Source organism: Boleophthalmus pectinirostris, unplaced genomic scaffold (assembly GCF_026225935.1).
Source record: "Boleophthalmus pectinirostris isolate CB_2022bp ecotype Guang Dong unplaced genomic scaffold, ASM2622593v1 HiC_scaffold_16, whole genome shotgun sequence".
In the NCBI taxonomy this organism is placed as follows: domain Eukaryota; kingdom Metazoa; phylum Chordata; class Actinopteri; order Gobiiformes; family Gobiidae; genus Boleophthalmus; species Boleophthalmus pectinirostris.
In genome coordinates, this window is record NW_026571095.1 from 36,440,473 (window position 1) to 36,468,472 (window position 28,000).

The 28,000-nt window shown below is 42.1% G+C and overlaps 3 protein-coding genes and 1 long non-coding RNA gene across 5 annotated transcripts in view; all 4 read right to left on the reverse strand.

Moving 5' to 3' along the window:
* Positions 1 to 28,000, reverse strand: part of LOC129408260 (uncharacterized) — a 58,685-nt gene that overhangs the window by 29,214 nt on the left and 1,471 nt on the right.
* LOC129408329 (NLR family CARD domain-containing protein 3-like) lies at positions 7,765 to 10,018 on the reverse strand. Its single transcript, XM_055151684.1, has 2 exons — positions 8,207 to 10,018; positions 7,765 to 8,138 (listed from the first exon to the last, which is right to left on the reverse strand). Exons 1-2 carry the CDS (start codon positions 9,790 to 9,792, stop codon positions 7,967 to 7,969), a joined length of 1,758 nt encoding a protein of 585 aa, XP_055007659.1. The 5' UTR covers positions 9,793 to 10,018; the 3' UTR covers positions 7,765 to 7,966.
* Positions 16,962 to 17,582, reverse strand: LOC129408335 (uncharacterized). Of its 2 annotated transcripts, none has more exons than XR_008631890.1 (3): positions 17,479 to 17,582; positions 17,156 to 17,195; positions 16,962 to 17,060 (listed from the first exon to the last, which is right to left on the reverse strand). It is a non-coding gene; the product is annotated as an uncharacterized LOC129408335 (long non-coding RNA). The 2 variants fall into 2 exon arrangements; XR_008631891.1 differs by lacking the exon at positions 17,479 to 17,582 and adding an exon at positions 17,355 to 17,418 and having other exon boundaries at positions 16,964 to 17,060.
* On the reverse strand, positions 23,487 to 27,862 carry LOC110171347 (NACHT, LRR and PYD domains-containing protein 3-like). Its single transcript, XM_055151670.1, has 7 exons — positions 27,623 to 27,862; positions 27,338 to 27,527; positions 24,950 to 26,768; positions 24,714 to 24,881; positions 24,478 to 24,648; positions 24,342 to 24,388; positions 23,487 to 24,131 (listed from the first exon to the last, which is right to left on the reverse strand). Exons 1-7 carry the CDS (start codon positions 27,686 to 27,688, stop codon positions 23,566 to 23,568), a joined length of 3,027 nt encoding a protein of 1,008 aa, XP_055007645.1. The 5' UTR covers positions 27,689 to 27,862; the 3' UTR covers positions 23,487 to 23,565.

The following is a 28,000-nucleotide window of genomic DNA, read 5'->3' on the forward strand; positions in this document are numbered from 1 at the left end:
AAATTAAGCTTTCAAACGATGTATGGCATGCCAGTAGTGAAAACAATAATGAAGGTGAATATACAGAGTGAACATTTTTTATTGGAAAATCGCCCGCCGCCGGGCGGGTGGATGGTAAGTGGTTTTAATGGTTTATATCAGGATTAAACCAGGAGTAACAAACAAAACAGAAATCAACTAAGACTGCACTAGTTCCAAGTAAATACTTAAAGATACAGTATGTAACTTTTCAGGGTTCACTTGTCTCCACAGTGTGACTACCAGACCAAGTTACAGGTCACATCTGTGGAGAGGCGAGTCTCCCACAGAACAAACACATGTTGTGAAAGTATTTTACTAATAAAACACACAACATTAAGTTTAAATAATATCATCTGTAGAGAGACAAGTGTTTGGTTTATTCTCCTCCAGAAAAGTTCCTTAGTGCCCCTTTAGAGCCTTAAAAATAATGAGACCTATGTTTTGTTTCATTACTTTTGAGTGTGTAAATGAGACTGAATGAAACAAAACACAAGTCCAGGTTTGTTTGTGAAGAGGAAACAACATTAGAACATTGATCATAAAATAGTGTCACATGGACCTTTAAACCTGGGGTGTCCAAACTTTTTTCATCAAGGGCCACATATCTAAACACAGATGAAGCAGAGGCCGATCGAGGGCTGTAGACTGGTGCTCAATACAGTGAATAATTGAAATATGTGCAGGTTTAACACGTTAGAATGAGCTATCTGTTTTTATTCACGCTAAGATCCTTAAAACCAAACACTAAATACTAAATATTCGCTTTATCAAGGTAGATATTCAAAAAACCTGCAGTAAAAAAATAATTTTTTAATTGATGCAAGGGCCAATTCACCTGGAACTCTGAGGGCCAAGAAATATTTGTCTGAGGGCCGCATTTGGCCCCTGGGCCATAGTTTGGAGATGCCTGCTTTAAACACAAACTTATATTTGATTTGTTGTGGAAAATATTCATATATTTTCACTGCGTCAGTGTCGTCTCTAAATACTTTCACTCTGTCACCTGTCGGACCTGATCCACCTGGAGTCATGTGACCTCAGGTACATCAAATGTTTCTGCTCTTATGCTGCACAGAATATTTAGTCCTTCTCTTTCTAGCCTTGCCCACTTTTTTTGTTGATTAGGTGAACATTTATCTAATTCAGATGCAGTTGATTAAAAATGTCATTTTCTCTCATATCCTCCAGAGGGCATTTCAACAGGTTAATCCCACCATTACACGTGAACACTGAAGACCAGAGATGTATAAGTGAAGAGCACTGGTTTGTGTGAGACCAGACCAAACCTCTTCTGACATTTGACGTCTCACATTTGTAACAAACCAAGAAAATAAAACTTGCTGATTTAAAATAGGCTAATTTAATTATGTATCTCGCCTTGTCCCTGATTGAAGTTCATTCATTTAAAAGCAGCGTTACCCTGGACCAAGACGGCGGTTTTGTTGATGCTTTCATTCCAATAAAAGCGAAAAAATGCATAGCACACTGAGATGGCGGATGTCCAAAAGCTTTTTTTTTTTTTTTTCATTTTAAAATAACATTTTGGCAAAAAACGCTTCGTCAGATCATTTTTCTTGCTTTGGCCCACAGTATGATTGGTGTGGTATGCATGGTTTGCATTCGTTCCAATAGACGGCAGTGATCAATGTGATATCTGCTGTTCTATATCTATGGTCTAGATCTGACCAGGCCCAACCCTGCTTAGCTTCAGACCAGATCAGGCTTTGACAAGGAGGTCTGGTCCACAGAATCCACTCACGTTCACCAACATGTTGTGATCATGTAAACAGTGATGTCCCTCTGAAGCTCTCAGACACTGTTGTCCTTCTGTCGACCGCTCCACGTCCTTGTTCACTCTTCTGCAGTTTGAAACACAAGAGCTCACGTACATGGAATCAACCTCTTACACATATATTATATTATTTACAGTTACACAATGACACAGACCAGGGCTTAAAGTGCAGATGACAGGTTAGAGAACTTTCTCACTAAAACACAAATAACATTATATTTACCATTTTATTCAAACGTGTACCTACCTTTTTTTTTTTTTTTTTTATTCTGGTGAAGTTTATTATTTTACTTCACGGTTGGACACAGAGCAGATATGACACACGTAGAGGTAAATCCAGTTCTGTTACATAGCAACTGCGATGTTGATAACAAAGGTAAAAACTAAATTACACAATAGTTATGGTTAAACAAATAAAAATGAATGAAAACACCTTTATTTTGTTGAATCAATGTTTAATCTGTCTTTGCTCATAAATTGTCTCTGCATGTTGGATGGAGTTTTCTGTGTCGATGACAGAGGCAGAGGGATTCATTTTAAAACTCTCCTCTACTTTCTGTATTTCTGTATTTTTCTTCTCAGCTTTTATTTTTACACAAACTGACACTTAACTGATGTAAAACTAAGATAAATGTTTAGCACAGGTGCCACCCCAACAAACCGAGTCAGGATTAGAACAACATGAAAGATGCACTTTAATTCTTTATTTCTAACTATTCCCTGTTTTTCCTTTCTCTTTTACCTTTTTTATATATTTCAGCTTATTTTTACTTCAATGTTTAATGATTTAGGACAGATTGTTGGAAAGCAACATTATATCATAAAAGAGTTACATGCGTCCACCAGGGGTCGCTCTACTCAGATCCACCACAGACATATATACAGTCCCTGACAAAAGTCTTGTCGCTTATCCATTTTGTAGAAACAAAAGCTTATAACCTGACTTTAAATTAATCGATTGGTTTTAGAAATGTCTCATATGAAAGCTAAAACCCTCCCAAATTATGTTCAATATACTAAAATAAATTTGCTTCACTGAAGAAAGATTGATCATTTAATGAACACAGAAAGGTCAGATTTTGGCAAGACAAATGTTTTGTCGCCTACAGAAAATTGAACAAATAATTTACTTCAAATACAAAAATATGTTGCATAACGTATGAATGAAGTAGTGGTGCTGTGAGATCCATATTTAATATCTTGTATGACGTCCATGAGCTTGAAGGACGCATCCATGTGGTTCGACAATGATTCATACAATTTGTTGATGAAGTCATCAGGAATAGCAAAGAAAGCGTCTTACATGCCTCCCAGAGTTCATCAAGATTCTTTGGTTTTGTCTTCCATGCTTCCTCTTTCATTCTACCCCAGACATGCTCAATGATGTTCATGTCTGGTGACTGGGCTGGCCAGTCCTGGAGCACCTTGATCTTCTTCGCCTTGAGAAACTTTGATGTAGAGATAGAAGTATGCGATGGAGCACCATCCTGCTGCAAAATTTGACCCCTTTTATGGTTGGGAATGTAAGAGGAGCTAATACTTCTTGATATTTTAAGTTATTAATATTGCCTTCCACCCTGCAAATGTCTCCCACACCCCCATACTGGATGGAACCCCAGACCACGATTTTTCTGCCACCAAACTTAACTGTTTTCTGGGTGAATCTTGGATCCATGCGGCTCCAGTAGGTCTCCTGCAATATTTGCGGCGGCTGTGATGTAATTCAACCGAGGATTCATCTGAGAAATCCACCTTCTGCCACTTTTCCAGTGTCCATCCTTTTAGCAGGCTGTGGGCCTTGGCAAATGCCACACGGTTTTTTAATTGCCTTTTGTTTAGTGCTGTTTCTGTGCACTGATTCGACCATGGAGGCCATTTCGAGACAGAATTCTACAAACTGTTGTGGTTGACACAGGGACTTGAGGTGACCAGGCCTGGTGGAGTCTGCTGCAGTGGAAAAGGGGCTGGCCTTGGATTTTCAAATCAAAAAACGGTCCTCCCGAGCAGTTGTCTTGTGGGGTCTGCTGGACCTGGGCTTGTCAAAAACATCTCCAGTCATTTCAGATCTTTTTCTTCTTCTTTGTACTTGACGCTGAGACACATTGAAGGTGTCACCACCTCAGCAGTGGATCTGGTCTTCAGCCTCTTGATAATTAACGCTTTGGTCTCAGGGTGGATCTTAGGCATGTTGTCAGAGGTCAAGTTGCAGTTGATGTGAAGGTCTGGTGTGTTGGGGGTTCTTTTTATACACACCCACTAATTGATTGATCAGTAACTGATCACAGGTGAGGCTGTAATCTAGGATTGGGTGCATCATATGACAAGGCGACAAGACTTTTGTCTTGCCAAAATCTGACCTTTCTGTGTTCATTAAATGATCAATCTTTCTTCAGTGAAGCAAATTTATTTTAGTATATTGTGCATAATTTGGGAGGAGTTTTAGGTTTCATATGAGACATTTCTAAAACCAATCAATTAATTTAAAGTCAGGTTATAAGCTTTTGTTTCTACAAAATGGATAAGCGACAAGACTTTTGTCAGGGACTGTATAAGACTTCACAGGTAAAGGGAGGTCAGTGTGTAGGACCTCGTCCATAATGTTCTTCAAATCTTTCCAATAACATTGTATTAGGGGACATGTCCAGAAAATATGTATATGGCTGCCACCATTTCCCCGCACTGTCTCCAACATCTTGTGTTTCGATATTTTGTCTGAGCTGGTGCTCTGAAAAATCTCACCAGATTTTTCCACCCATATTCCCTCCACATTAAGGATGATGTTGTTTTCCAAATATTTTGAGTAATCTCTTCCCAGTCTTCTTCTGTTAGGCTAATATTAGTTTCCACATTCCATTTCCTTTTTATGTATTGCGTATCATCCCTTTTAAAATTTTCCAACCCAATATATATCTTTGAAATCTTTTTCTACTTGGTTTAGATTTGTGAGCTAATATAATCAAATTAATCATTTCTGGTTCTCCTTCAAAGTTATCCCTTATTTTGTCATGCTCCAAATGCCTTAATTGTAAGAATTTGTAGAAATTTTGATTTGATAGCCTGAAATGTTCTTTGATCTCTTGAAAACCTTTGCATTTATTGTTCATCAATAATTCCCACCACATACGTGGACCGTGTTCCCATGTTTTAAATCGCTGATCATTCCTATTGGGTATAAAATCTGAATCGTATCCCACCCATCTTAACAACTTACTAAACTGTATGAAGTTATTATTTGTAGCTATCTCAAACCATACTTTCAATGAAATTTTAACAAATTGATAAATTTTACCACAAAATTTATTGTATAGTTTGTTATCCCCAATTAGTGCTTTAACGGGTATTCCCTGTATTTTATTGCTTTCAATTTCTTTCCATCTTGCACAATATGATGGGTTACTCAAATTTACCAGATGTTTCATTTGAGTTGCCTGGTAATAACTTTTAAACAGTGTAGAGCTAATCAGTTGTCAATAGACAATTGTAGTGTTCTGTATTTTATTCTTGTTATTTTCCCTTGACAAATATACCTTGAGATAAATTTATCCCATTCACTGAATTCATTGTTTGTTATCTCCACTGGCAAAGTCTGAAAAAGGTAAAATCAGGGAAGAATATTAATTTTTATCACTTCAACTTGAAGCAACTGTCGTCAATGGTATTAAGTTCCACCTCTCAACATCTTGTTTTATTTTGAATAATACTGGCTCGAAATTGGCTGCTTTCAGTTGACTCAAATCTTTTGTCAGATTTACACCTAGATATTTTATTAATTTTAAATCCCAATTAATTTCATGAGTAGTTTTTATATTGTCAGCGGGGTTGTAATTAAAAGTAAAAACCTGCGTTTTTTGTATATTTATTTTGTACCCTGATAATTGTCCAAATTTGTCAAATTCTGACATAATTGCTGGTAATGATGTATTAGGATTAGATATATCAAAACATCATCAGCAAACAGTGCAAGCTTTTGCACTGTGCCCATCATATCTATATCCTGTATTTTCTCATTTTTTATTGACTTGCTAAGGGATTCAAGATATATAGCGAACAAGAGGGGGCTAACTGAACAGCCCTGCCTACATCCATGGTTTAATACAATATTATTAGAAAGACTCCCATTGACCCTTACCCTTGCTGTTGGCTCTTCTCCTATTCATATTACAGAAACCCTTGGTAAAGTTTAATCTTGAATTTAGTAAAATTCGAAAATAATTTGGTCTTCAAGGGGTTTTTGACTTTTAGTTGGAGAGCTGACCCACTACACAGCTGCCATGTCTGTGTCTCAACTGGAAGTCTGTAACTGAAGACTTTTAATATAATAATAATTATTTCTTTGAGCGTCAGTCAAAATCTTTTAAAGAGAAATATTTTATTTCTTTTTTAAGGTAAGTACATTTATTCCCTTTTCCTTAGTATCACGATTGTCACATTGAGATAAAGTTACATTCAAACAGACACAACTCGGAGGCTGTTTTATAATTCTTGTTGTTTTGTTATTTTTAAAATCATGTGGAGTGGGACAGACTCATCTGTTTATGTTTTATTTACATTTTTACTATTTAGGAAAGATGGATGGAAAGAATCGTTATATCATAAAGGAGTCAAAGAGGTTCACCAGAGAGCGCTCTTCTCGGATCCACCACAGACACAGAGGAAAATTCCTTCCACACTCCAAACCCAGGAAAGAGAGGCTCAGTGAAGGAGGAGCTGACAGTGTGGAGGTGGCGCAATTTTGCACCAGAGCTGCCCTTATAGAAGGACAGAGATCCAGCCTCAGAGTCCAGGAACACAGACACTCGACCTGAGGAACGGACGGAGGAGGAAAATACTGTTTCTGTGTTGTTGTGACAGAAACAGTAAAGTCCATTATAGATCCTCAGACTCCAGGACTGATCATTGCATCCAAACCTACAGTCCTCACTCTCTCCTCTCCGTCTTATTCCTCTGTAACTCACTGAAATATCAACCCATCCGCTCCAGTCCACCTCCCAGTAACAGCGCCCCCTCAGGTCAGTGCAGCTCAGGACCTGGCACCTGTCTATAAATCTGTCCTCATGATCTGGATACTGCTGTTTCTCTCTCACAAAGGTCACTGTTGTTTGTCCTCAGACAGTTTGATGTTTCTGTGAGCTGTGTTTGGATCCAGAGAAAACTCACAGGAATCTGAGGACACAAACACATGAGATCACTTCCTGTTCCTGAAAATGTGAAAAGTTATTTGTTTTCTTAATATTGTAAGCTGTAATAATAAGAGAGAGAGAAAAAAATGTTCCAGCCATTATGCATGTAGCCTATATTTGGTGAGTGTAAGAGTATTTTTTGAATGAATGTGTGTGTCATGAGTGGGTGTGGCATGTGTGCGTGTGTATATGGGTGGGCTCAGTTGGGCAGTGTTTGGGACTGGGTGAGCAGACAGTTTTTAACCACGCTAAGACATGCGGCTCCTTGTTCTTGATGTAGTTATTGTAATCAATAAAGTTTATCAATCAAACATCCTGGGAGATTATGCGTCAATTATAAACACCCAGTTAAAATGGCATGAAGTAACTTTAGTCAATACAGTCATGTCTCAAGCTCTTATATCGTCTTCTATCATCTATTATCGTTTAAATCTCTTGATAAAACCCACTTTTATCATCACATCATTTATGTGTTTTATATGTTTTGTGATTAATACATATTTGTAGCTCAAATTAATCACACATGTTTCCTGTAAAACTGTGAAGGTTTATAAAGTGACATAATGTTAATGTTCCCATGAACTGAATGAAATACAGAGACTCACACTTCCTCAGACCTGGGACCATCCACTGTTCTCCAGCAGGATCCAACCTGAAACACACAAGTCCAGTTTAGACCAGACCAGAGACCAGGATCTGGACCGACCATGGACCAGAGACCCACTGAACCAGGACCCTCACCTGAGAGACTGCAGGGGGCAGTGGGGGTCGTCCCGTAGAGCGGTCAGGAGCTCTGCTGAGGGTCCTGGATGGTTGTAGCTGAGGTCTAACTCTCTCAGGTGGGAGGAGGCGGAGCTCAGAGCTGAGGCCAGAGCAGCCCCGCCCCTCTCTGAGACCAGACATCCAGACAGCCTAAAGACACAGAATTACACTCATGTGGACACAAGGGGGCAGAGTGCATCATGGGAGCGTCTCACCTGAGAGTCTCCAGTCTGCAGGGGGCGCTCTTCAGTCCAGAACACAGCAGCTCCACTCCTGAGTCCTGGAGGTCGTTGTTAGTGAGATCCAGATGTGTGAGACTGGAGGAGCTGAGGACTGAGGCCAGAGGAGCACAGCTGTGAGGAGACAGACCACAGCCACAAAGACTGAGGACAGAGAGGGACATTAGAGACTAGAACCTCCACACAAGAGTTTAAATACAGTCTGGACTCACAGGACTTTGGTGGAGGCTCTGACCACTGGCAGCAGATTCAGGAGAGCTGTCTCTGAGGCCTGGTATTTCCTCAGATCAAACTCCTCCAGATCTGAGTCTGAGGACAGTAAGAGGAAGGACAGAGCCGACAACTGAGCAGGAGATCTTAACAAGGAGAGTTGTCCTTTTCTCATGTTCTCCTGTATTTCCTGCACCAAACTGTGGTCGTTCAGTTCGTTCAGACAGTGGAGCAGGTTCAGGCTCCTCTCTGCAGACAGACCCTTTTCATTCAGCTTCCGTTTGATGTGCTTCAGTGTCTTCTGATTGGTCTGTGAGCCACTTCTTGTCTGAGTCAGCAGACCCTGCAGCAGCCTCTGATTGGTCGGCAGAGACAGCCCCAGGAGGAAGCGCAGGAACAGGTCCAGGTGTCCGTTTGGACTCTGTAAGGCCTGGTACACAGCAGAGCGGTAGAAACCTGCCACAGACTCAGGACTTTCAGAGGAGTGTGGTGTCTTCAGCAGATTCTCTCCAGAGCTGAAAAAGATTTGATGGACATGAAGAGCAGCCAGAAACTCCTGCACACTCAGATGGATGAAGCAGTAGACCTTGTCTTGGTACAGGCCTGGCTCCTCTCTAAAGATCTGTGTGAACACTCCGGAGTACACTGAGGCCGCTGCAGCGTCCAGCCCACACTCGCTCAGGTCACTCTCGTAGAAGATCAGGTTTCCTTTCTGCAGCTGCTCAAAGGCCAGTTTTCCCAGAGACTTCACCATCTCCCTGGTCTCTGGAATCCAGTGAAGGTCCTCCCCTGATCCCTGGTGATACTTGATGTTCTGGACTTTGGCCTGCACCACCAGGAAGTGGACATACATCTGTGTGAGAGTCCGGGGCAGCTCTGGTTCTGTTTGTTCCAGAAGTTTCTGTAGAACTGTGGAGAGGATCCAGCAGAAGATCGGGATGTGGCTCATGATGTGGAGGCTGCGGATGCTCTTGATGTGGGGGATGACTTTTTTGGCCTGGTCTCTGAACCTCTTCCTGAAGTACTGCTCCTTCTGTGGGTCGGTGAACCCTCTGACCTCTGTCACCATGGAGACGCACTCAGCAGGGATCTGATTGGCCGCGGCGGGGCGCGTGGTTATCCAGAGGAGAGCGGAGGGAAGCAGGCTCCCCCTGATGAGGTTCACCAGCAGCACGTGCACTGAGGTGGACTCTGTGGGGTCGGTCAGGACTCTGGTTCGGCTGAAGTCCAGAGGAAGTCTGCACTCGTCCAGACCGTCAAAGATGAAGAGCACCTGGAGCTGTTGGAAGCTGCAGAGATGTTTGGATGGACTGAAGAAGTGGTGCAGCAGCTCCACCAGGCTGAACTGTGTGTCTCTGAGCACATTGAGCTCTCTGAAAGTGAACGGGAACAGCAGCTGGAGGTCCTGGTGGGCCCGGCCTTCAGCCCAGTCCAGACTGAACTTCTGAGTCAGCACTGTTTTCCCCACGCCGGCCACGCCCTTCGTCAGCACCAATCTGATTGGCTGTGGTGAATGTGGGCGGGGTTTAAAGAGCTCTTCACATGTGATGGTCTCTGGAGCGGCCGGTCTCCTGGACGCCGTCTCCATGAGTCTGACCTCATGTTCCTGGTTGACCTCTGAGGCTCCGCCCTCTGTGATGTGGAGCTCTGTGTAGATCTGGGTCAGGGGGGCGGAGTCTCCTGCTTTAGCCACGCCCTCAAACACATGACTGAACCTCTGCTGCAGATGCCTCTTCAGTTTATCTCTACAAATTATACAGTGTTTCCTGAATAAAGACACAAAAAACTGTCAACTCAAGCTCCTTCTGAAAACTTCTTCTTCACTTTATCTTAAAAGGATCCCCAGCTACTTTGATATGCTGGTCTTAGATGATTAGCACTGGCGTCAGTTATAAATACGTAACACCAAACAAGTCAAATATGTTCATTTGTAGTATCTCGTGCAGTAATACGAACAGAGAGAAAATAGCGCCAAGTGATTATGAGGTCTGACATTCGTTGACAAAGGTTTTGTGATGCAAATGTATCACTCTTTTGAACACATATTGTTTTGAGAAGAAAAACGCTTTATTTTCGTGACCCCAGCCAACTTGCCGGACTACTTTCGATAGCACCAAAACCAGCCAGGATCTCAGCTCACCGGACACTGTTAGGGGTAAGTCAGTGTGGATGCACAACACTGCTGAGGGGTATGCCATAAAGATTCATGTTAAAAAACCCAAACTATCCTTTTAACATCATGGCTTCACACTGAGTAACAACTCAGTGTATTTGTTGTCATTTTTTGCGGATCACTTTCTCATATTAGATTAAAACAAAGTTCAACCCATGATTAGTGTTATTTGAGTAACAACATTACACCTTCTTTGCCTTCAGAATAATTTTCTCTAGAATTAGACACCTAGGCAAACAGATGTATCATGCTGTTCTATGTTGTCATTTTGTGGGTTTAGCCTTTTTGTGTGTTCATGTAGGAATACTGATGGAAATGATCTTTTTAAACACATGTGAGCACAGAGGGCTGCTCTGACACTGATCAATTGTTATTAGACCCTAATAGCACCATCTATTGGATTACTTGTGCAAGGCCATCTACTGTTTAAAGATTGTCACTGCAGATTATCCATACAAACTGTATACAAATGTTGGGCAATTCTTACTTGTTGGTTTTGTATTTATTTATTTATTTAATTATTTTTTTTATGTTATTAAGGACATCACAATTGCATTAGGCAAGCCAGATGCATTGCTTTGAGTGTTTTAGCACAAGTGCTAGTTTTCAACACCTGTCCATATAAAAAAATATAAAGTACATGCATAAAAACAGGCAATACAAGACACATAAATTACATACAGATAAAATATATGCAGTACATTTTCAATGGACAATTTAATTTACTTTTAAATTTATTGTTGTTGGTTTTCAATTTTAAATTAGCTGGTAAACCGTTCCACAGACTGGCCGCTTTAAAAGAGAAGGTGTTTTCTCTGTGAACATTTTATGGTCCTGGCAAATTCTGAATATAGTGGTGTATCGCAGTTAAGACACTTAAAAAGGAATTTAAGATTAAAATTAAAATTGGTGAAAATGTTCAAAGTTAAAAAGTTTATATTGCTTTAAAATGTCACAGTGGTGCCAGTGTCTGGGCTTTTTGTCAAGGACCTTAAGGGTCAGTTTGTAAAATGTACAGAAGTTTCAGTTTGTTTGAGGAGGCCAGGGACCAGGAGGTGATACAATAAGACAGATGAGAGAAGGTCATTGTGTTCATGAATAGTTTAGAAGTGTGGAGAGTTAGAGCTTTACATACGAAATAAAAGCAATTGAAACTAGTTTTAATCTTTTTCGTAGTATAGTATTTTGTGTGACCGATAAATTTGGAATTTTTGTCCAGAATAAGGCCAAGGTATTTAACTTCACTGACAGTATTTTCTCATTGTGGATAATCACCTCAAAGTCACAGTTTTTTTGTTTGTGTGCGCACTAAAAAACAAAGTCAAGTGTGACTGTAAATGATCTCATGTATTTTCTGTACTTCTGCTACTTTTGTTTGTAAGTATTGTAATACGTTTGTTCCATGCTTTTATTTTGAAAGGCCGCTGTACAACCGGAAGCGGCCACGTGAGAGCGGATGTTTACCTCCCGGCTAACAGTCTGTGCGGTTAACTAACTGAGCACAACGGAAAATTTAGTTTATTTAATCTAAAAGTTACGGAACCTGTATTTTAAGTTAATATATGGTCTACCCCAGGTTAGCACCTGGTTGATGTGGGAACAAGGTTAGTAAGGAATACGTTGAGCCGTTACAATTCTCTGTTATAATTTAATCCACTAGATGGCGCCAGTGCGCTTCGCCTAAGCAATGTTACGCGCAGTTTGACAATTTTAATGTGTATTTTTTTTGTTCAATACAGATTAATAGCAAGGTTCAGGTTTTATAAGATTTGTTGTTGGTAAACAGTAATTGTCAGGTTGTCATATATGGTTAAAAGGAGTAAAAGGTACACTGTTTTTTGTAGCTCTTACGGTGTGTTCACAAACAAGGCCCAAAAATAAAAGTTGTGAACCATCAGTCTATGAGACCGTTATTTCAACCGGGATGCTACAGTGACACTAAGCCATTTTGAGACCTGCTGTAAGGCATGACTCAGATGTTCATCTGCCTGAGCTGGTGTTTTAGCAGATACATACATCACAGTGTCATCAGCATACATTTGAACATTAACAGTAGGACAGCATTGAGGGAGGTCATTAATATATATGGAAAAAAGCAGGGGGCCAAGTACAGATGCCTGTGGCACTCCAAAGGGATTGGCTAGTAGTTGGGATGGAGCCCCATTTACCTGAACTGACTGAGTTCTCCCTTTAATATATGATGAGAACCATTTAATAGTGTCTTTTGCAAAATTGAACTGATGTAATTTTTCCAATAAAGTATTATGATTGCTCGTTTCAAAGGCCTTTTTAAGGTCAAGAAACACTGCCCCAACTACATTACCTTGTAAACTCTGCATAAGATAAATTATGATAAAAAAAATATAAAAACAAGTGTGACAGAGCAGACTCGTCCCTAAGAACCTTATCCACTGGGCTCCACGCACCAAACCAGTTCTCACCAAACCACCTTTTGCCGTGACTAAGGGTGCACACATAGAAGCGTGTGTTCTGTTCATCAGAATCATGCTAGAACAGTTCATTCACTTATCCTCGCGCCGCCGCCTTCTCCCTCCTGCCGTGGTGTGTTCTGGCAAACCCGGACACATCCGCACCAATAGTTTAAATCCTTCCGTTGCGCAGGTGATCATGTGAGCCACAACTCATTTGCATATGCAGTTAATCTTATGATCTGACTATCTGAACTGTTCAATGTGACTTATTCATTTTATAAGCCAGGTATTGTTTGTATAAAACTTTTGATACATGAAACATTAGCCATTTAATTGTGGAAATGGTGTAAATATGTTTTGTTGGGAGATTATGTAATGTGGGAGGGGCAAATGGGGGTATATAGTTGCGCTCTGCATCTCCGCTATCAGTTTTGACCAGGTTACAGTGGAGGTAACAAGCACTGAGGGAGCAAGAGAAAGTGAACAGCTGATTGATTTAAAGGAGAAGTCTAACAAAAAAAATATTTTTGTTTGTTTGCCTCAAAAATTTAACTTTTACCACTGAACCACTGTAAATATTTTTCACACACGTTTGGCACCTTTTTTTTGCACTGTTGGAGAACACAATAAAGCACCCAAATACGCACATCTTGACTACGCCTGAGTTTCTGGAAAAATCCCGCCACAACAAGACCAACCAGTGCATAATTACATTGCTGATGTGACATCACCAGCCTTGGAAACTTAAATCTATTCATTCTGATTGTGCATTGCATTTCCCAGGTACCTACCACAGGGGACTCCTTTTGACACTTTTCAAGTGGCTGTCTCAATGGTGGTGACTACCATTTTGAACTGCCTTGTGGGAGGAGTTTAGCTGCCTCCCCACTGAAGAATGGAGGCCATGGATGAATATCGACAACGTGGACATTCAGGCTCTACTTCACAACTTCAAGTGAGCTTCAAGGAGAGACATACATGCAGGGATGGGCCTAGCTCCTGCAGATGACTGCTTATTTTGTGTCCGGTCGTCCTCAGCCTCTGAGGGAAACCTCCTGATCCTACTTTACAGTGCAGGAGCAGACACGTGACACTGTCCACTGAATCAAAGGACTAATGCACAACACCTGTTTGAAGATTTTACTTGAGCATAATTATTCACAAAGAAGTTCTTTGCACTGTAGCTAAAATAAAGAGGTGTTGTTTCTATCTCTGTATCTCTATATCTGTTCCAAGCATTTACTGGCCATACGCACACACATTTACATCACTTTAGGTGCATTGTGTAACTTTAAAGGTGGAGGATCTGTCTTCAGATTTTTTTTTTCCTTGGAGACTTTTTTGCTTTTGCCTGAAATGTTCCACGGTAGGATTAATCTTATCCAGGGGTATCAAACATACGGCCCGGGGGCCGGATCTGGTCCTCCAAGACCTTTTAATCCAGCCCTTGGCTGATTTTCTACTAAAATATTTTAATTTTGTTTTCTATTAAAATATTGTTAATTTTCTGCGTCACTTAACATAGCAGCGTCTCCAGCGTCTCTGTACGTGGCCCCTCCCACCAGAGCAGCACAAATGAAGACTTGTCTCTTTCCAAACGCTCTTAAAGGACGATCGTTTTGACTGTTGACCGTGACACCCTCATCAACAAAATGTCCAACATGAGAAAAGTGGAGCCGAGTGCAGGATTTTCCAAGAAAAATTTACTTATTCCTGTTTATACAAGTTCATGTTAAAACTTTGTGTTGAAATTGTATTTTTCTTAAAGTTTCAGGTTGTTCATAATATTATAATATTTTGTAAAAGAAAGGTTTGCGTTTCTCTGCACAAATATTTGAACTTATTATTTTTGGGGTATATATGCCATGAGTTTTCTGATCTGGCCCCTTTGGGATCAGAGGTTATTTGTCCATGTATGCAGTTGCAGCACTTTAATATTTATAGTTACATAATTTCGCAAATAGCTTTTTCTAAAAAAAAAAGGTCCCTGAGACCAAACGGGGCCGAGTTGGTCCCTATTAACTTGTGTTGGTCCCTATCAACTTGTGATGGCCCAAGATATAAGATAACAGGAAAAGTGAAAAAAGGTAGCAAAAAACATCCTGAGAAGTGGACCTGGCTCCCGGCGTATTATATTATTATTATGTCATGTATGTTTTAGTATTATTAGTAATTTAAAAGAGAAAATGCAGTAGTCAATAACAGATATCAGTGTCTTAAATGTAGTCCTACAGACATATTTTGTTGCACAACCTTTTGAGGCAAACTCTGCAAACAAATGATTTCTGTAACTCTCAATGAGAATTCTGCTCTGGTCAACTGGTATTTTGACCGTTTTCTCGTGAGCAAACTGCTCTAGTTGTCTCAGGTTTGAAGGGTGCCTCCAGACAGCATCTTTCAGCTCCTTTCACAGATGTTCAAGAGAACTCAGATGTGAGCTCACAGAAGAACACTCCAGAACAGTCCAATGTTTTGTTCTTAGCCATTCTTGTGTGTTTTTAGATGTGTGTATTGGGTCATTATCCTGTTGGAAGTCCCATGACCTACAACCGAGACCAAGCTTTTTGACACTAAGTCAACACATTTTGGTCCAAAATACCTTGATAGTTTTGAGATTTCATTGTACCTTGCACAGATTCAAGACGCCCTGTGCCAGATGCAGCAAAACAGCCGCAGAACAAAACCAAGCCTCCTCCGTGCTTCACAGTAGAGACAGTGTTCTTTTCTTGGTCTGCTTCATTTTTGTCTCTGTGAACACAGAGAGCTCCAGTTTTGTCTCATCTGTCCAAAGAACATTCTCCCAGAAGCTTTGTGGTTTGTCAATATGCATTGTCACAAATTCCAGTTTCACTTTATGATTTACTTTCAACAATGGTGTCCTCACATGAAGTCACTTTGGCTCAAAGAGTGATGGATGGTGTGATCTGACACTGATGTTCCTCATCCTTCAATTTCACGTTTCATTTGTTTGGAGGTTGTTCCGTTCGTATGATTCATCTCTTCAGTTTGTCGTCAGTTTTCCTCTTGCGGTCACGTCTGGGAGGTTGGCTTCAGTCGTGTGGACCTTTAACTTCTGAAGAACATGTGTAACTGTAATCACAGGAACATCAAGCAGCTTGGAGATGGTCTTACTGTCTTTATCTTTAACCTGCTTGTCTATCATTTTATAGTCTCCTGACTAAGTTCTCTTCTTCTCTTTCTCTGGTCCATGTTCAGTGTTGTGTCCATCATGTCTCCAAACAGCACAATGACACATGTCGCCCTTTAAACAGACACACTGACTGAGGACAAGTCTGAAGAACCTGTGATGCAGATTAGAGACACACCCAAGTTTAACATGTCCCTGTTGTTCAGTTACTTACAAACTTTTCTAGGGGAACCATCATTTTTGTCCAGGCCAGTTTTTTTAGTTTGTTTTTTTAAATAATTCTGTGTCTGATTTTCATTGGTTATTTTTCAGGAATTTTTTATTTATTATTGCTTTTCTCAGTTTCAAGTTATTTCAGTGAAAATTGTTGCTTTTTCTTTCCTTACCAGAGGCGTACCGACAATTTTGTCCTCGACTGTCTCTACTTTTGATACAGTGGGTCTGTAGATTGGTAATACAGATCACAGAATTTATCTAATTTTAAATCAAATGTAACAGGTTTAATTCAAGTAAATGGGCCTAATATATTGGCTATATTATCATTTTATTATTTAAATAGGCCTATTAATTTCACAGACCAGAAAAGGATCTAGTTTGGAGAAGGACAGAGTGGCCTGGGCCCTGCTCTGCGTCACCACCAGAACACTACCCCTGACTGATTGATAGAATAGACACAGAAAGTTCAAAATTTTCAACTTCGGCGAATTTCACGTGCCCCTCCCTTCTGAGAATTCACGCGTCAATGCCAGATTCATACAATTGCGCTGCTCAATTTGCTTCATTCGCGCTGCAGAACTTTATTCGCACATCAACACGCCTTTACATAGGGTTAACATGTAAATCATTTGCCTTGTTCTCGCCAAACGCTTGCAGTGTGAGCACCTCTTCAGATGGACAGTAACAGAGTTCTTACTGTTCTGCAGGCGCTGGGCCAGCTGCTCCTGGTCCATCCTCTTCAGGAAGTCCAGGGTGATGTTCAGAACCTCTCTGCTGCTCTGCTCCTCCTCCTCACTCTCAGAGCATTCTGGGTAATCTGAGGCCAGGAGCCTGTGGAGCCTCTGCAGCTGCTCTTTGACAAAAGTCAGGACGTCCTCCTCCAGACGCTGGAACAGAACAATAAGAGAAGAGTTTTAGTCAAAGAGAGCACCTGAGGAGCACCCAGAGAACCCCACACATGCTGCGCTCGTGGGGTACTCACCCTGAATATGGCGTCCAGCTGCTCCTTTGGGCCTGGCTCCCTGTCAAACAATAAACTCATCATCATTTATTTATTCCAGACTCATGGTCCATAAAAGAACAGAATAAGACAGAGACAAGAGTAAAACAGGGTTATAAAAGACAGATCAGTGTTTCCATAAAGAGCAGTGTTACTGCACAGAACTAAACCTGACACTCACCAGCATCACCACCACAGAGTTCACAGACTCATTTAGGCCACAGATGGATTTATACACCAGGTTTGTAATGAGAGTCTGAAAAGTTCACTTGAGCCTGACAGAACAGGAGACTGGAACTACTGACCCTGGACTTTTTCAGCAGCATTCTGAGGACATCATTAGAAGATACTTTGAGCTTTTGCAGTGTGTCCTTCTTATATTTGCTCCACAGTGGGGCTGGACACAAGGATGTACAGGAGGTTCACACACAGTGACAGTGAACAGGAGAGTCTCACAGCTCTGAGCAGGGACCTGCTGCCTTCGGACACATTTAGACTCATCAGGTCTGATGGAGAATAAACTTGCACAGCCAAATGGATTCTCGTGATATTTGTGATTTCTCAAACTCACAAGAATCCACTTTGAGGCCAAAACATATGACAGATGTACTTCAGCCTTTTTTCGGGAAATATTTTATACGTGAAAAAGGTGTCGAGGGAAAAGCTTTGTGCATTTGCAGGGAAGATGTCTGTGCTTCTCTCTAAACTCTCTAAACTTAGTTTTACATAATGCTGTAAATAGCATTTCATTTTGAATTCATTGAAGCAAATACATGTAAAACTACAGTATAATAATGGATTTAGAACATTTTATGAGGCCTTATTTTATTTACAAACCACTTGATTCATTGTTCTGTGTTGTATGTGCAGACTGTTTTAGTGGTCTTGGGACTGATCTTGGAGTTGCATGTTGACATTGATGGCAATTCAAATCCAGTGAGAACTTTTGGAGCAGGATAAACCTGGAGCATTCTGGCCAGCTGCTCAGGTTTATGGAAAAGACCTTCAGACCTGATCACTTTCAATCAATCAATACACTTTGTTTCCAACAGATCATAATTTGGAAAAGACACTTTCAAACAATTCAAAATCTTGCACATCAGGACCATGCACTGAACAGTCCTAATTTGTATTTTTATGAACAGTAATTTCCTGAACAAAAACAAGTCTGACAATTCATTTGTTGCAATCAACACAAAAAATATCTTTCTTTATCCAAAGTCTAAATTCTGCTTTGGAATCCAAACATTTGGACAATTTGCAATAAAGTGAATCTTGATTTGATAAATTGTCATTTTCATTGTCATTCAGTCGTCATTTTTCAGAACTTCATATTTGTACAGATAAATGGAAACAACATCTAGACTGAATAACATGAGGAGACAGTCACACAGTAACAGTCCTTTTAGTCTCTGTTTATCAGTGTGAAAAGACCTGTTCAAATATCTCACCTCTGATCTTCAGGAGGAGCTTCTTTAAACTCTGGAGGAAGGTTTCTGGACTCATCACTTTTCAGAGACACAGAGCTGGGAGCAGGTTTAGGTCTGGTTTTGGACCCGGGGCCAGGTCCAGGTGAGTCCATGTTGTACCTGCTGGAATTAGAAGAAGAGTCCATTTGAACAGAACATACAGAGTTGTCTCCTGTTTATAAGTTCTGTTCTCCGGATGTGGAGTTTCACAGCTGCAGGGACAGGCTCTGGTGATCAGGAGGACTACACCAAAACTACTTACACTAATACTCTGGGATTTGAGTAAAATGTGAGCTTGAGTCACGCCGACAAAATCAGAGGGTGCCGTTTGCTCTCCTGCTTTTAGATCAGACAATGAGACGGTCTGAACAGAAGGCACAAAAGTAGCATCACATCTTCACTTTTTATTTAAATGAGTGTTTTCGAGAGGAAATCTGCTGCACACGGCGACGTAAAAGTGTGTGGAGTTGGATTGTGTTTGTTTGTACTTAAAGCAACAAGAGCGTCTTTGGACATACGGAAGTTTTCACGTCACACATTTTCATCAGCTCCTCCTTCCACAAAGTCGTCCCACCGTTGACTGCTTCTCCAGGTCTCATCCAGATCCGTCTGACTCGACTGAGACGACCTGGTGCGTCCAGAATCTGACAGAGGTGATTGCAGATCCTTCTCTGTTCACTAACAGTGTCTCTGCACATTCAACACGTTTGTTGTTTTGCCTCCTGTAAGTTTATTAGAGCTGGAAATGATCCACACAGTTTGTTTCTGTGTCCTGTTTGTGACGTAAACACTTACACGACCTGAGCACATCTGACCAGAGTTTTGCATCTTTGCAGTGTAAACGGAAACACTACGGTGGATCCTATTCAACTTTTCCACTCTGGAGACTGGTTTCAGCTTTTTGAAAATGCTGTCGCATCTAAAGAAAAGGCACATCCCATAAAATATTTTGTCTTTTTTACCTGCAAGTGTTCACGTGTAAACAGGACCTGACACTCACAGTACAGAGAACATCCACTGACACAGTGTGGTGCAGTTTGCAAATGTAATGAGAAAATAAGTTACTTACTGATTCTCTGGGGGTCAATGGCAATTCACATGTGTTTTTTAAAATTTTGTTTTATTCAAAAACACGCATGACTATTAATTATTATTTAATGAACAATAAGCACATCTGATAATAACGTCTTTTATACATTTTTCAGAACTGATGTCTTTACGCTTCATCTTTGTAAAGCTGAATTAATAGAGGAACTACTGTATTTCAGCTGAAAGTGTGCTGTCAGTGCTCGTCCACAGGGGGCAGTGTAGAGTCAGTGCAGTTCATGTGTTCTGCAGTAGTTTAAACTTATGTCTGTGTAAGTCTGACCCTCTGGAGCACATGACCAGGACAAAACAGGAAAGAAGATACAGAGTGAATAATGTGTTTGACTGAGGAGACAGTCACACAGTAACAGTCCTACTCACTTTAGTCTCTGTTTATCAGTGTGAAAAGACCTGTTCAAATGTCTCACCTCTGATCTTCAGGACGAGCTTCACTAAACTCTGGAGGATATTCTTTTGACCGGTCACTTTTCAGGGACACAGAGCTGGGAGCAGGTTTAGATCTGCATTGAGATCTGTGTTTATTTTTGGGTTTAGACCTGGGTCCAGGTCCAGGTGGGTCCATGTTGTAGGAGCTGGAATCAGAAGAAGAGTCCATTTGAACAGAACATACAGAGGTGTCTCCTGTTTAGAAGTTATGTTCGTCAAATGTGGAGTTCATGTGAAATGTGTCTCTGCTCTGCACCCTGAGGTTTGATTGTCTGTGTCTCCCTCTGCTGGACACATCACTACATCACCCTTAACTGGGCGTGACTGTGTAAATTTTCCACTTCGTCAGTAGTGTGGGTTTGGATTAGACGTGATTAAACCAGAACCATATACCAACAGAACTAAACCAGGACTAAACCTACAATAAGCAAACCAAAACCTTATCTTATCCAGCAAAACTGCCAGGTTTTATGCAGTTTGACAGTTTTGAAATTATGTTTTCTGGTTGGAAATGCGACATGTAAAGTTTATTGTAAGCAGCCACTCCATAAACAAGGATCAAAGTTCGTTAGATTTACGTAAATTATTGTCTTTCAATTATGGCATTTAACAAAAAAAATGTCCCTTGCTTGCAAATTGTCAGCTTTTAAGATTTTATTTTGTGTATTGTGTGTGCAGAGTGCAAGCTAACAATTGTTCCATTATTTTATATATTAAGCACAAGAAATACTCACTGTGTCAGCGTCGTCTCTGAACACGTCTGTTACTTTCACTTTCTACAGTCACCTGACGATCTGAACCACACCTGTGTGACTGAGGTGCAGTGTCACTGAGCTCCAGCAGAGGGCGCCATGTTATTGTCTGTGAATAGATGCAGCAGGAAGACAGAAGGTGCTTCCCTCTGGTAAAAGTATCTGTGATGAAACTAACAAAAAGTTAAATTAAAGAAAATTGAAATGAACTGAATTTAGGCCATAGAACTTGTCAAAGGCCAATCTCCTCAGATCTCCAAACCTAAGACCACAGACAGACCAGGTGCCACTGAGGGACCTGTGACAAAAACACTGTTATGTCCTTTGGCAAGACACTTCACTCACATTATCTAGTATGAATGTGGTGTGTGTGTGTGAAGTGTTGGTGTTGGTCGGAGGGGCTGATGGTGCAGTTTAGTAGCTTCACTTCAGTCTGAGTGTGGAGTGAATGAAGAATACTCTTGTTGAATGTTCCACAATGCTCCACAGTAAAGCTCGTCTCCATGGGAACATCACCAGACTAATTTTGTGTCTATGCCACTGGGGGCAATAACATCTCTGTAGTGGAACAAACAGAAAGGCAGAGACAAAGGTGTAAAAATAAGTTAAAATTTAGTCAACAGAAATTTAATTTAACAAAAGCTCAAATTAGGGAAATAATTGTTTACAAAAATCGAGGCCAAATGAGGAAACTTAACCAAATTGAACAGAACAAAACAAACCCACCAGACAAAGAAACAGGAGAGTTTAAATAGTGGAGGACTGACTGAAACTGGACACAAGAGAGAGAAATTACACTAAAGGATCAACTAAAACTACAAACTTACAATAAAGCAAATCATTATAATAAACTAGGGAAACTAACATAGCAAAAACTAAACTAAATAGTGCTCCCCCTCTTGGTTTGGAGAAGGTCTGTGCCAAAGGGTGACAACTCAAACAAAAAAACAAGTGTAAGTAAATATTTCAGACTTATATGAACTAAAATGTGTGCACCCAAATTAGAATAAAAACACGTCTATATAAAAGAATTAAATCCAACAATTTTAACTATTTGTATTGTAACCGATTTAATGAAAATGTAAAATGTTAATGAAATGAAATAATACTAACATGGTGGAGTAGCGGCAGAAGTTTCCACCACCATCTCCACAAAGACAAGCCGTGGACTCTCCAAAAACGTACGTTACATTAAATTCTCCATGTTTTACAAGCTATTTACGACTTTATCCCATCATCGTATTAAAGGAACTGCACTTCACAGGCAGAAATTTCAGTTTGAAAACATTAGTGATGAGATGGAGAGATGGAGGTCTCAGAAACTATGTTTTTAGGTTCTTTTTTTCAGACCTGGAGTGTTATTTCATACCTGACAGTTTGGACTGTTCACTAGCGTCTTCCTCAGAGTCACGTGATGTTGTTGTGACGTGTCTGGTCAGCTGATTTAAACAGGTTTTGGCGCTGTCTTTCTACCGGTGGAGGCAGGACGACAGCGCCACCTGCAGTCCCACTTCCTCAGGACAGTTACTCGTCCCCCCGAAAGACAAAATAGAACCGGAGCATAAATGTAATGTCATATACAAAATCCCCTACATGTCCTGCAATAAAACACACATCGGGGAAACAGGGAGGGCGTTCAGTCCACGAAAAAAGGAACATAGAACAGAATGTGAGAAGGAAACAGCGAAGGCGAAACATGAGCTACAAAACACAAAGCAGAACAGGAACAACTCAAATCGGGCGTTTCTGACCATTGTAAAAGAGAGAACCACGTTATGGACTGGGACGGAGCAAACATCATCAGGACAGAGGAAAACAAACATCGCCGCTGGATTAAAGAAGCAATCGAAATACGGAAACGTGCCCACAGGACTGTAAACTGGGACGAGGGGCTTTTTTACTCTCACACACCTGGGATACTGTCCGTTCACACCTGGCTGTTGAGTTCCTGGTTCTTCTGCAGCGTCCTCCTGGAGTTGTTTAGTTTCATTCACATGTTTCAGTTAATCCTGCACATTTAGACTGTCAGAGCTCACAACACTCACACCTGGACTGTTGGCGCCATCTGGTGGTTGGAGAATGAACTGAACTGACTTTTTCTTTTTTTCTAAGTGGGACTAAAACACCTGAACTTAAATAGAGCAGGTGAACTGGGCAGTACCTGGAGGACTAAAGGGGAGAGTGAGGAGGAGGAGGAGGAGGGGCGGGGTCTGGGTGTATAAGGAACAGTGTGATTGGTCGAACAGGTTTCCACACTTCAGACTCCGCCCCTGCAGCCGTCTGTGTTTTTCTTTTCTTTTTTTGTAATAGAATTATTAAGAATATCCTCTTGTTTTAATAAACCTTCAGGCATTTTTATTCATTATTGTTCCAAGATTTCCATATTTCTTATTTTCTTAGTTTGAAACAGTTTTTTTTAAAGAGAAATATTTTACTAACTTCAAATCATGTCAAATTTCTGTTCATTTTATATTTCACTTTTATCTTTGACCTTTTTATATATTTCAGCATTTTTGTTCATTGTTCTGTCATTTTTAAAGTCACGTGGAGTGGGACAGATTCATGTGTTTATTTTTTAATTTACATTTATACTGATTTAGGAAAGATTGATGGAAATAATATTTATGTCATAAAAGAGTCAAAGAGGTCCAGCAGGGGGCGCTCTCCTCAGATCCACCACAGACACAGAGGAATGTTCATCCAACAGTCCAAACCCAGGAAACAGAGGCTCAGTGAAGGAGGAGCTGGAGGTGTGGAGGTGGAACAGTTTTCCATCAGAGAGAACCTTATAGAAGGACAGAGATCCAGCCTCAGAGTCCAGGAACACAGACACTCGATCTGAGGGACCAGAGGAGGAGTAAAGGGCTGTATGTCTGTTGTTGTGATAGAAATGGTAATATCCATATTCGACCCTCAGACTCCAGGACTGATCATTGCCTCCAAACCTACACTCCTCTCTCTTTCCTCTCCGTCTGATTCCTCTGTAACTCACTGCTATTTCAATGTCCCACCCGCTCCACTGAACCTCCCAGTAACAGCGCCCCCTCAGGCCAGTGCAGCTCAGGACCTGACGGCAGTCTGTAAATCTGTCCTCATGATCTGGATACTGCTGCTCCTCTGTCACAAAGGTCACTGTCCGTTTGTCCTCAGACAGTTTGATGTTTCTGTGAGCTGTGTTTGGATCCAGAGAAAACTCACAGGAATCTGAGGACACAAACACATGACATCACTTCCTGTTCCTGAGAATCTGAAAAGTTTTTCTATTTAATTTATATTTTAAATGTGTAAATGTCTCTAGACATATTTTTAGCTCAAATCACATGAATGTTTCCTCTGTAACTGTGAAGATTTAAAGTCTGATAAAGTGACATAATGTTAATGTTCCCATGAACTGAATGAAATACAGAGACTCACACTTCCTCAGACCTGGGACCATCCACTGTTCTCCAGCAGGATCCAACCTGAAACACACAAGTCCAGTTTAGACCAGACCAGAGACCAGGATCTGGACCGACCATGGACCAGAGACCCACTGAACCAGGACCCTCACCTGAGAGACTGCAGGGGGCAGTGGGGGTCGTCCCGTAGAGCGGTCAGGAGCTCTGCTGAGGGTCCTGGATGGTTGTAGCTGAGGTCTAACTCTCTCAGGTGGGAGGAGGCGGAGCTCAGAGCTGAGGCCAGAGCAGCCCCGCCCCTCTCTGAGACCAGACATCCAGACAGCCTAAAGACACAGAATTACACTCATGTGGACACAAGGGGGCAGAGTGCATCATGGGAGCGTCTCACCTGAGAGTCTCCAGTCTGCAGGGGGCGCTCTTCAGTCCAGAACACAGCAGCTCCACTCCTGAGTCCTGGAGGTCGTTGTTAGTGAGATCCAGATGTGTGAGACTGGAGGAGCTGAGGACTGAGGCCAGAGGAGCACAGCTGTGAGGAGACAGACCACAGCCACAAAGACTGAGGACAGAGAGGGACATTAGAGACTAGAACCTCCACACAAGAGTTTAAATACAGTCTGGACTCACAGGACTTTGGTGGAGGCTCTGACCACCGGCAGCAGATTCAGGAGAGCTGTCTCTGAGCCCTGGTATTTCCTCAGATCAAACTCCTCCAGGTCTGAGTCTGAGGACAGTAAGAGGAAGGACAAAGCCGACCACAGAGCAGGAGACCTTAAAAAGGAGAATTGTCCTCTTGTCATGTACCACTGTATCTGCTTCACCAGACTTTGGTCGTTCAGTTCGTTCAGACAGTGGAGCAGGTTCAGACTTCTCTCTGCAGACAGACCCTTTTCATCCAGCTTCTCTTTGATGTACTTTACTGTCTCCTGATTGGTCTCTTCACTTCCTGTGTGAGTCAGCAAACCCTGCAGCAGCCTCTGATTGGTCGGCAGAGACAGTCCCAGGAGGAAGCGCAGGAACAGGTCCAGGTGTCCGTTTGGACTCTGTAAGGCCTGGTCCACAGCAGAGCAGTAGAAGGCTGCCACAGACTCAGGACTTTCAGAGGAATTGTCCTCTGAAGCTGAATAGTACTCATCCGTGTCAGACTCAGGATTCTCAGAGGAGTGTGGTGTCTTCAGCAGGTTGTCCCCACAGTTGATGAAGGTCTGATGGACGTGAAGAGCAGCCAGAAACTCCTGCACACTCAGATGGATGAAGCAGTAGACCTTGTCCTGGTACAGGCCTGGCTCCTCTCTAAAGATCTGTGTGAACACTCCGGAGTACACTGAGGCCGCTGCAGCGTCCAGCCCACACTCGCTCAGGTCACTCTCGTAGAAGATCAGGTTTCCTTTCTGCAGCTGCTCAAAGGCCAGTTTTCCCAGAGACTTCACCATCTCCCTGGTCTCTGGAGTCCAGTGAAGGTCCTCCCCTGATCCCTGGTGATACTTGATGTTCTGGACTTTGGCCTGCACCACCAGGAAGTGGACGTACATCTGTGTGAGAGTCTGGGGCAGCTCTGGTTCTGTTTGTTCCAGAAGTTTCTGTAGAACTGTGGAGAGGATCCAGCAGAAGATCGGCATGTGGCTCATGATGTGGAGGCTGCGGATGCTCTTGATGTGGGAGATGACGGCTGTGGCCTGGTCTCTGAACCTCTTCCTGAAGTACTGCTCCTTCTGTGGGTCGGTGAACCCTCTGACCTCTGTCACCATGGAGACGCACTCAGCAGGGATCTGATTGGCCGCGGCGGGGCGCGTGGTTATCCAGAGGAGAGCGGAGGGAAGCAGGCTCCCCCTGATGAGGTTCACCAGCAGCACGTGCACTGAGGTGGACTCTGTGGGGTCGGTCAGGACTCGGGTTCGACTGAAGTCCAGAGGAAGTCTGCACTCGTCCAGACCGTCAAAGATGAAGAGCACCTGGAGCTGTTGGAAGCTGCAGAGATGTTTGGATGGACTGAAGAAGTGGTGCAGCAGCTCCACCAGGCTGAACTGTGTGTCTCTGAGCACATTGAGCTCTCTGAAAGTGAACGGGAACAGCAGCTGGAGGTCCTGGTGGGCCCGGCCTTCAGCCCAGTCCAGACTGAACTTCTGAGTCAGCACTGTTTTCCCCACACCGGCCACGCCCTTCGTCAGCACCAATCTGATTGGCTCTGGTGAATGTGGGCGGGGTTTAAAGAGCTCTTCACATGTGATGGTCTCTGGAGCGGCCGGTCTCCAGGACGCCATCTCCATGAGTCTGACCTCATGTTCCTGGTTGACCTCTGAGGCTCCGCCCTCTGTGATGTAGAGCTCTGTGTAGATCTGGGTCAGGGGGGCGGAGTCTCCTGCTTTAGCCACGCCCTCAAACACACGACTGAACCTCTGCTGCAGATCAGACTTCAGTTTATCTCTACAAACTCCAACAGTGTTTCCTGAATAAAGACACAAAAACCATAGAACTCAACTTCTTCTGAACTATAGTTTGATATAGAAAATTACCTAGTTTTAATTACCAAGTTAAAGATGCAGAATGTGGCATTTTTGGTGGAGTGCCTGTACCCTGCTTTTTTCATGAAGATGCAATTTTTCTTGAAATGTTCCACAGTATGGGCCAATCTTGCCCCCATTTTATCACTAGCATAAGTGTGGGGCGTGGAGCTGTAAACAAGAGGTGTGCTGTGCCTGAATATCAGGTCATTCTAAAGTGACTATTCCTTTCATTAAGCCTTTTTAAATTACTATTGCAGTTTAAATGTGTACATTATAACATAATGATCCACGGGTCTTGTAGAATATAACTATATAGCAGGCTCAAGCACAATATGTGACCTTTAGATTAATCAGATTATATCCAGCATCTGTTCCTCAGGTGGATAAAACTCCCTCCTAATGTACGGGTCATAGTACTTTCTGTGAGCCTCAAACACCTGTAGACTTTTGTTACTGTGAAGTCAAGTCTGGTGTGGTCTGTTCCTCAGATGGACAGTAACAGAGTTCTTACTGTTCTGCAGGCGCTGGGCCAGCTGCTCCTGGTCCATCCTCCTCAGGAAGTCCAGGGTGATGTTCAGAACCTCTCTGCTGCTCTGCTCCTCCTCCTCACTCTCAGAGCATTCTGGGTAATCTGAGGCCAGGAGCCTGTGGAGCCTCTGCAGCTGCTCTTTGACAAAAGTCAGGACGTCCTCCTCCAGACGCTGGAACAGAACAATAAGAGAAGAGTTTTAGTCAAAGAGAGCACCTGAGGAGCACCCAGAGAACCCCACACATGCTGCGCTCGTGGGGTACTCACCCTGAATATGGCGTCCAGCTGCTCCTTTGGGCCTGGCTCCCTGTCAAACAATAAACTCATCATCATTTATTTATTCCAGACTCATGGTCCATAAAAGAACAGAATAAGACAGAGACAAGAGTAAAACAGGGTTATAAAAGACAGATCAGTGTTTCCATAAAGAGCAGTGTTACTGCACAGAACTAAACCTGACACTCACCAGCATCACCACCACAGAGTTCACAGAGTCATTTAGGCCACAGATGGATTTATACACCAGGTTTGTCATGAGAACCTGAAAAGTTCACATAAGCCTGACAGAACAGGAGACTGGAACTACTGACCCTGGACTTTTTTCAGCAGCATTCTGAGGACATCATTAGAAGATACTTTGAGCTT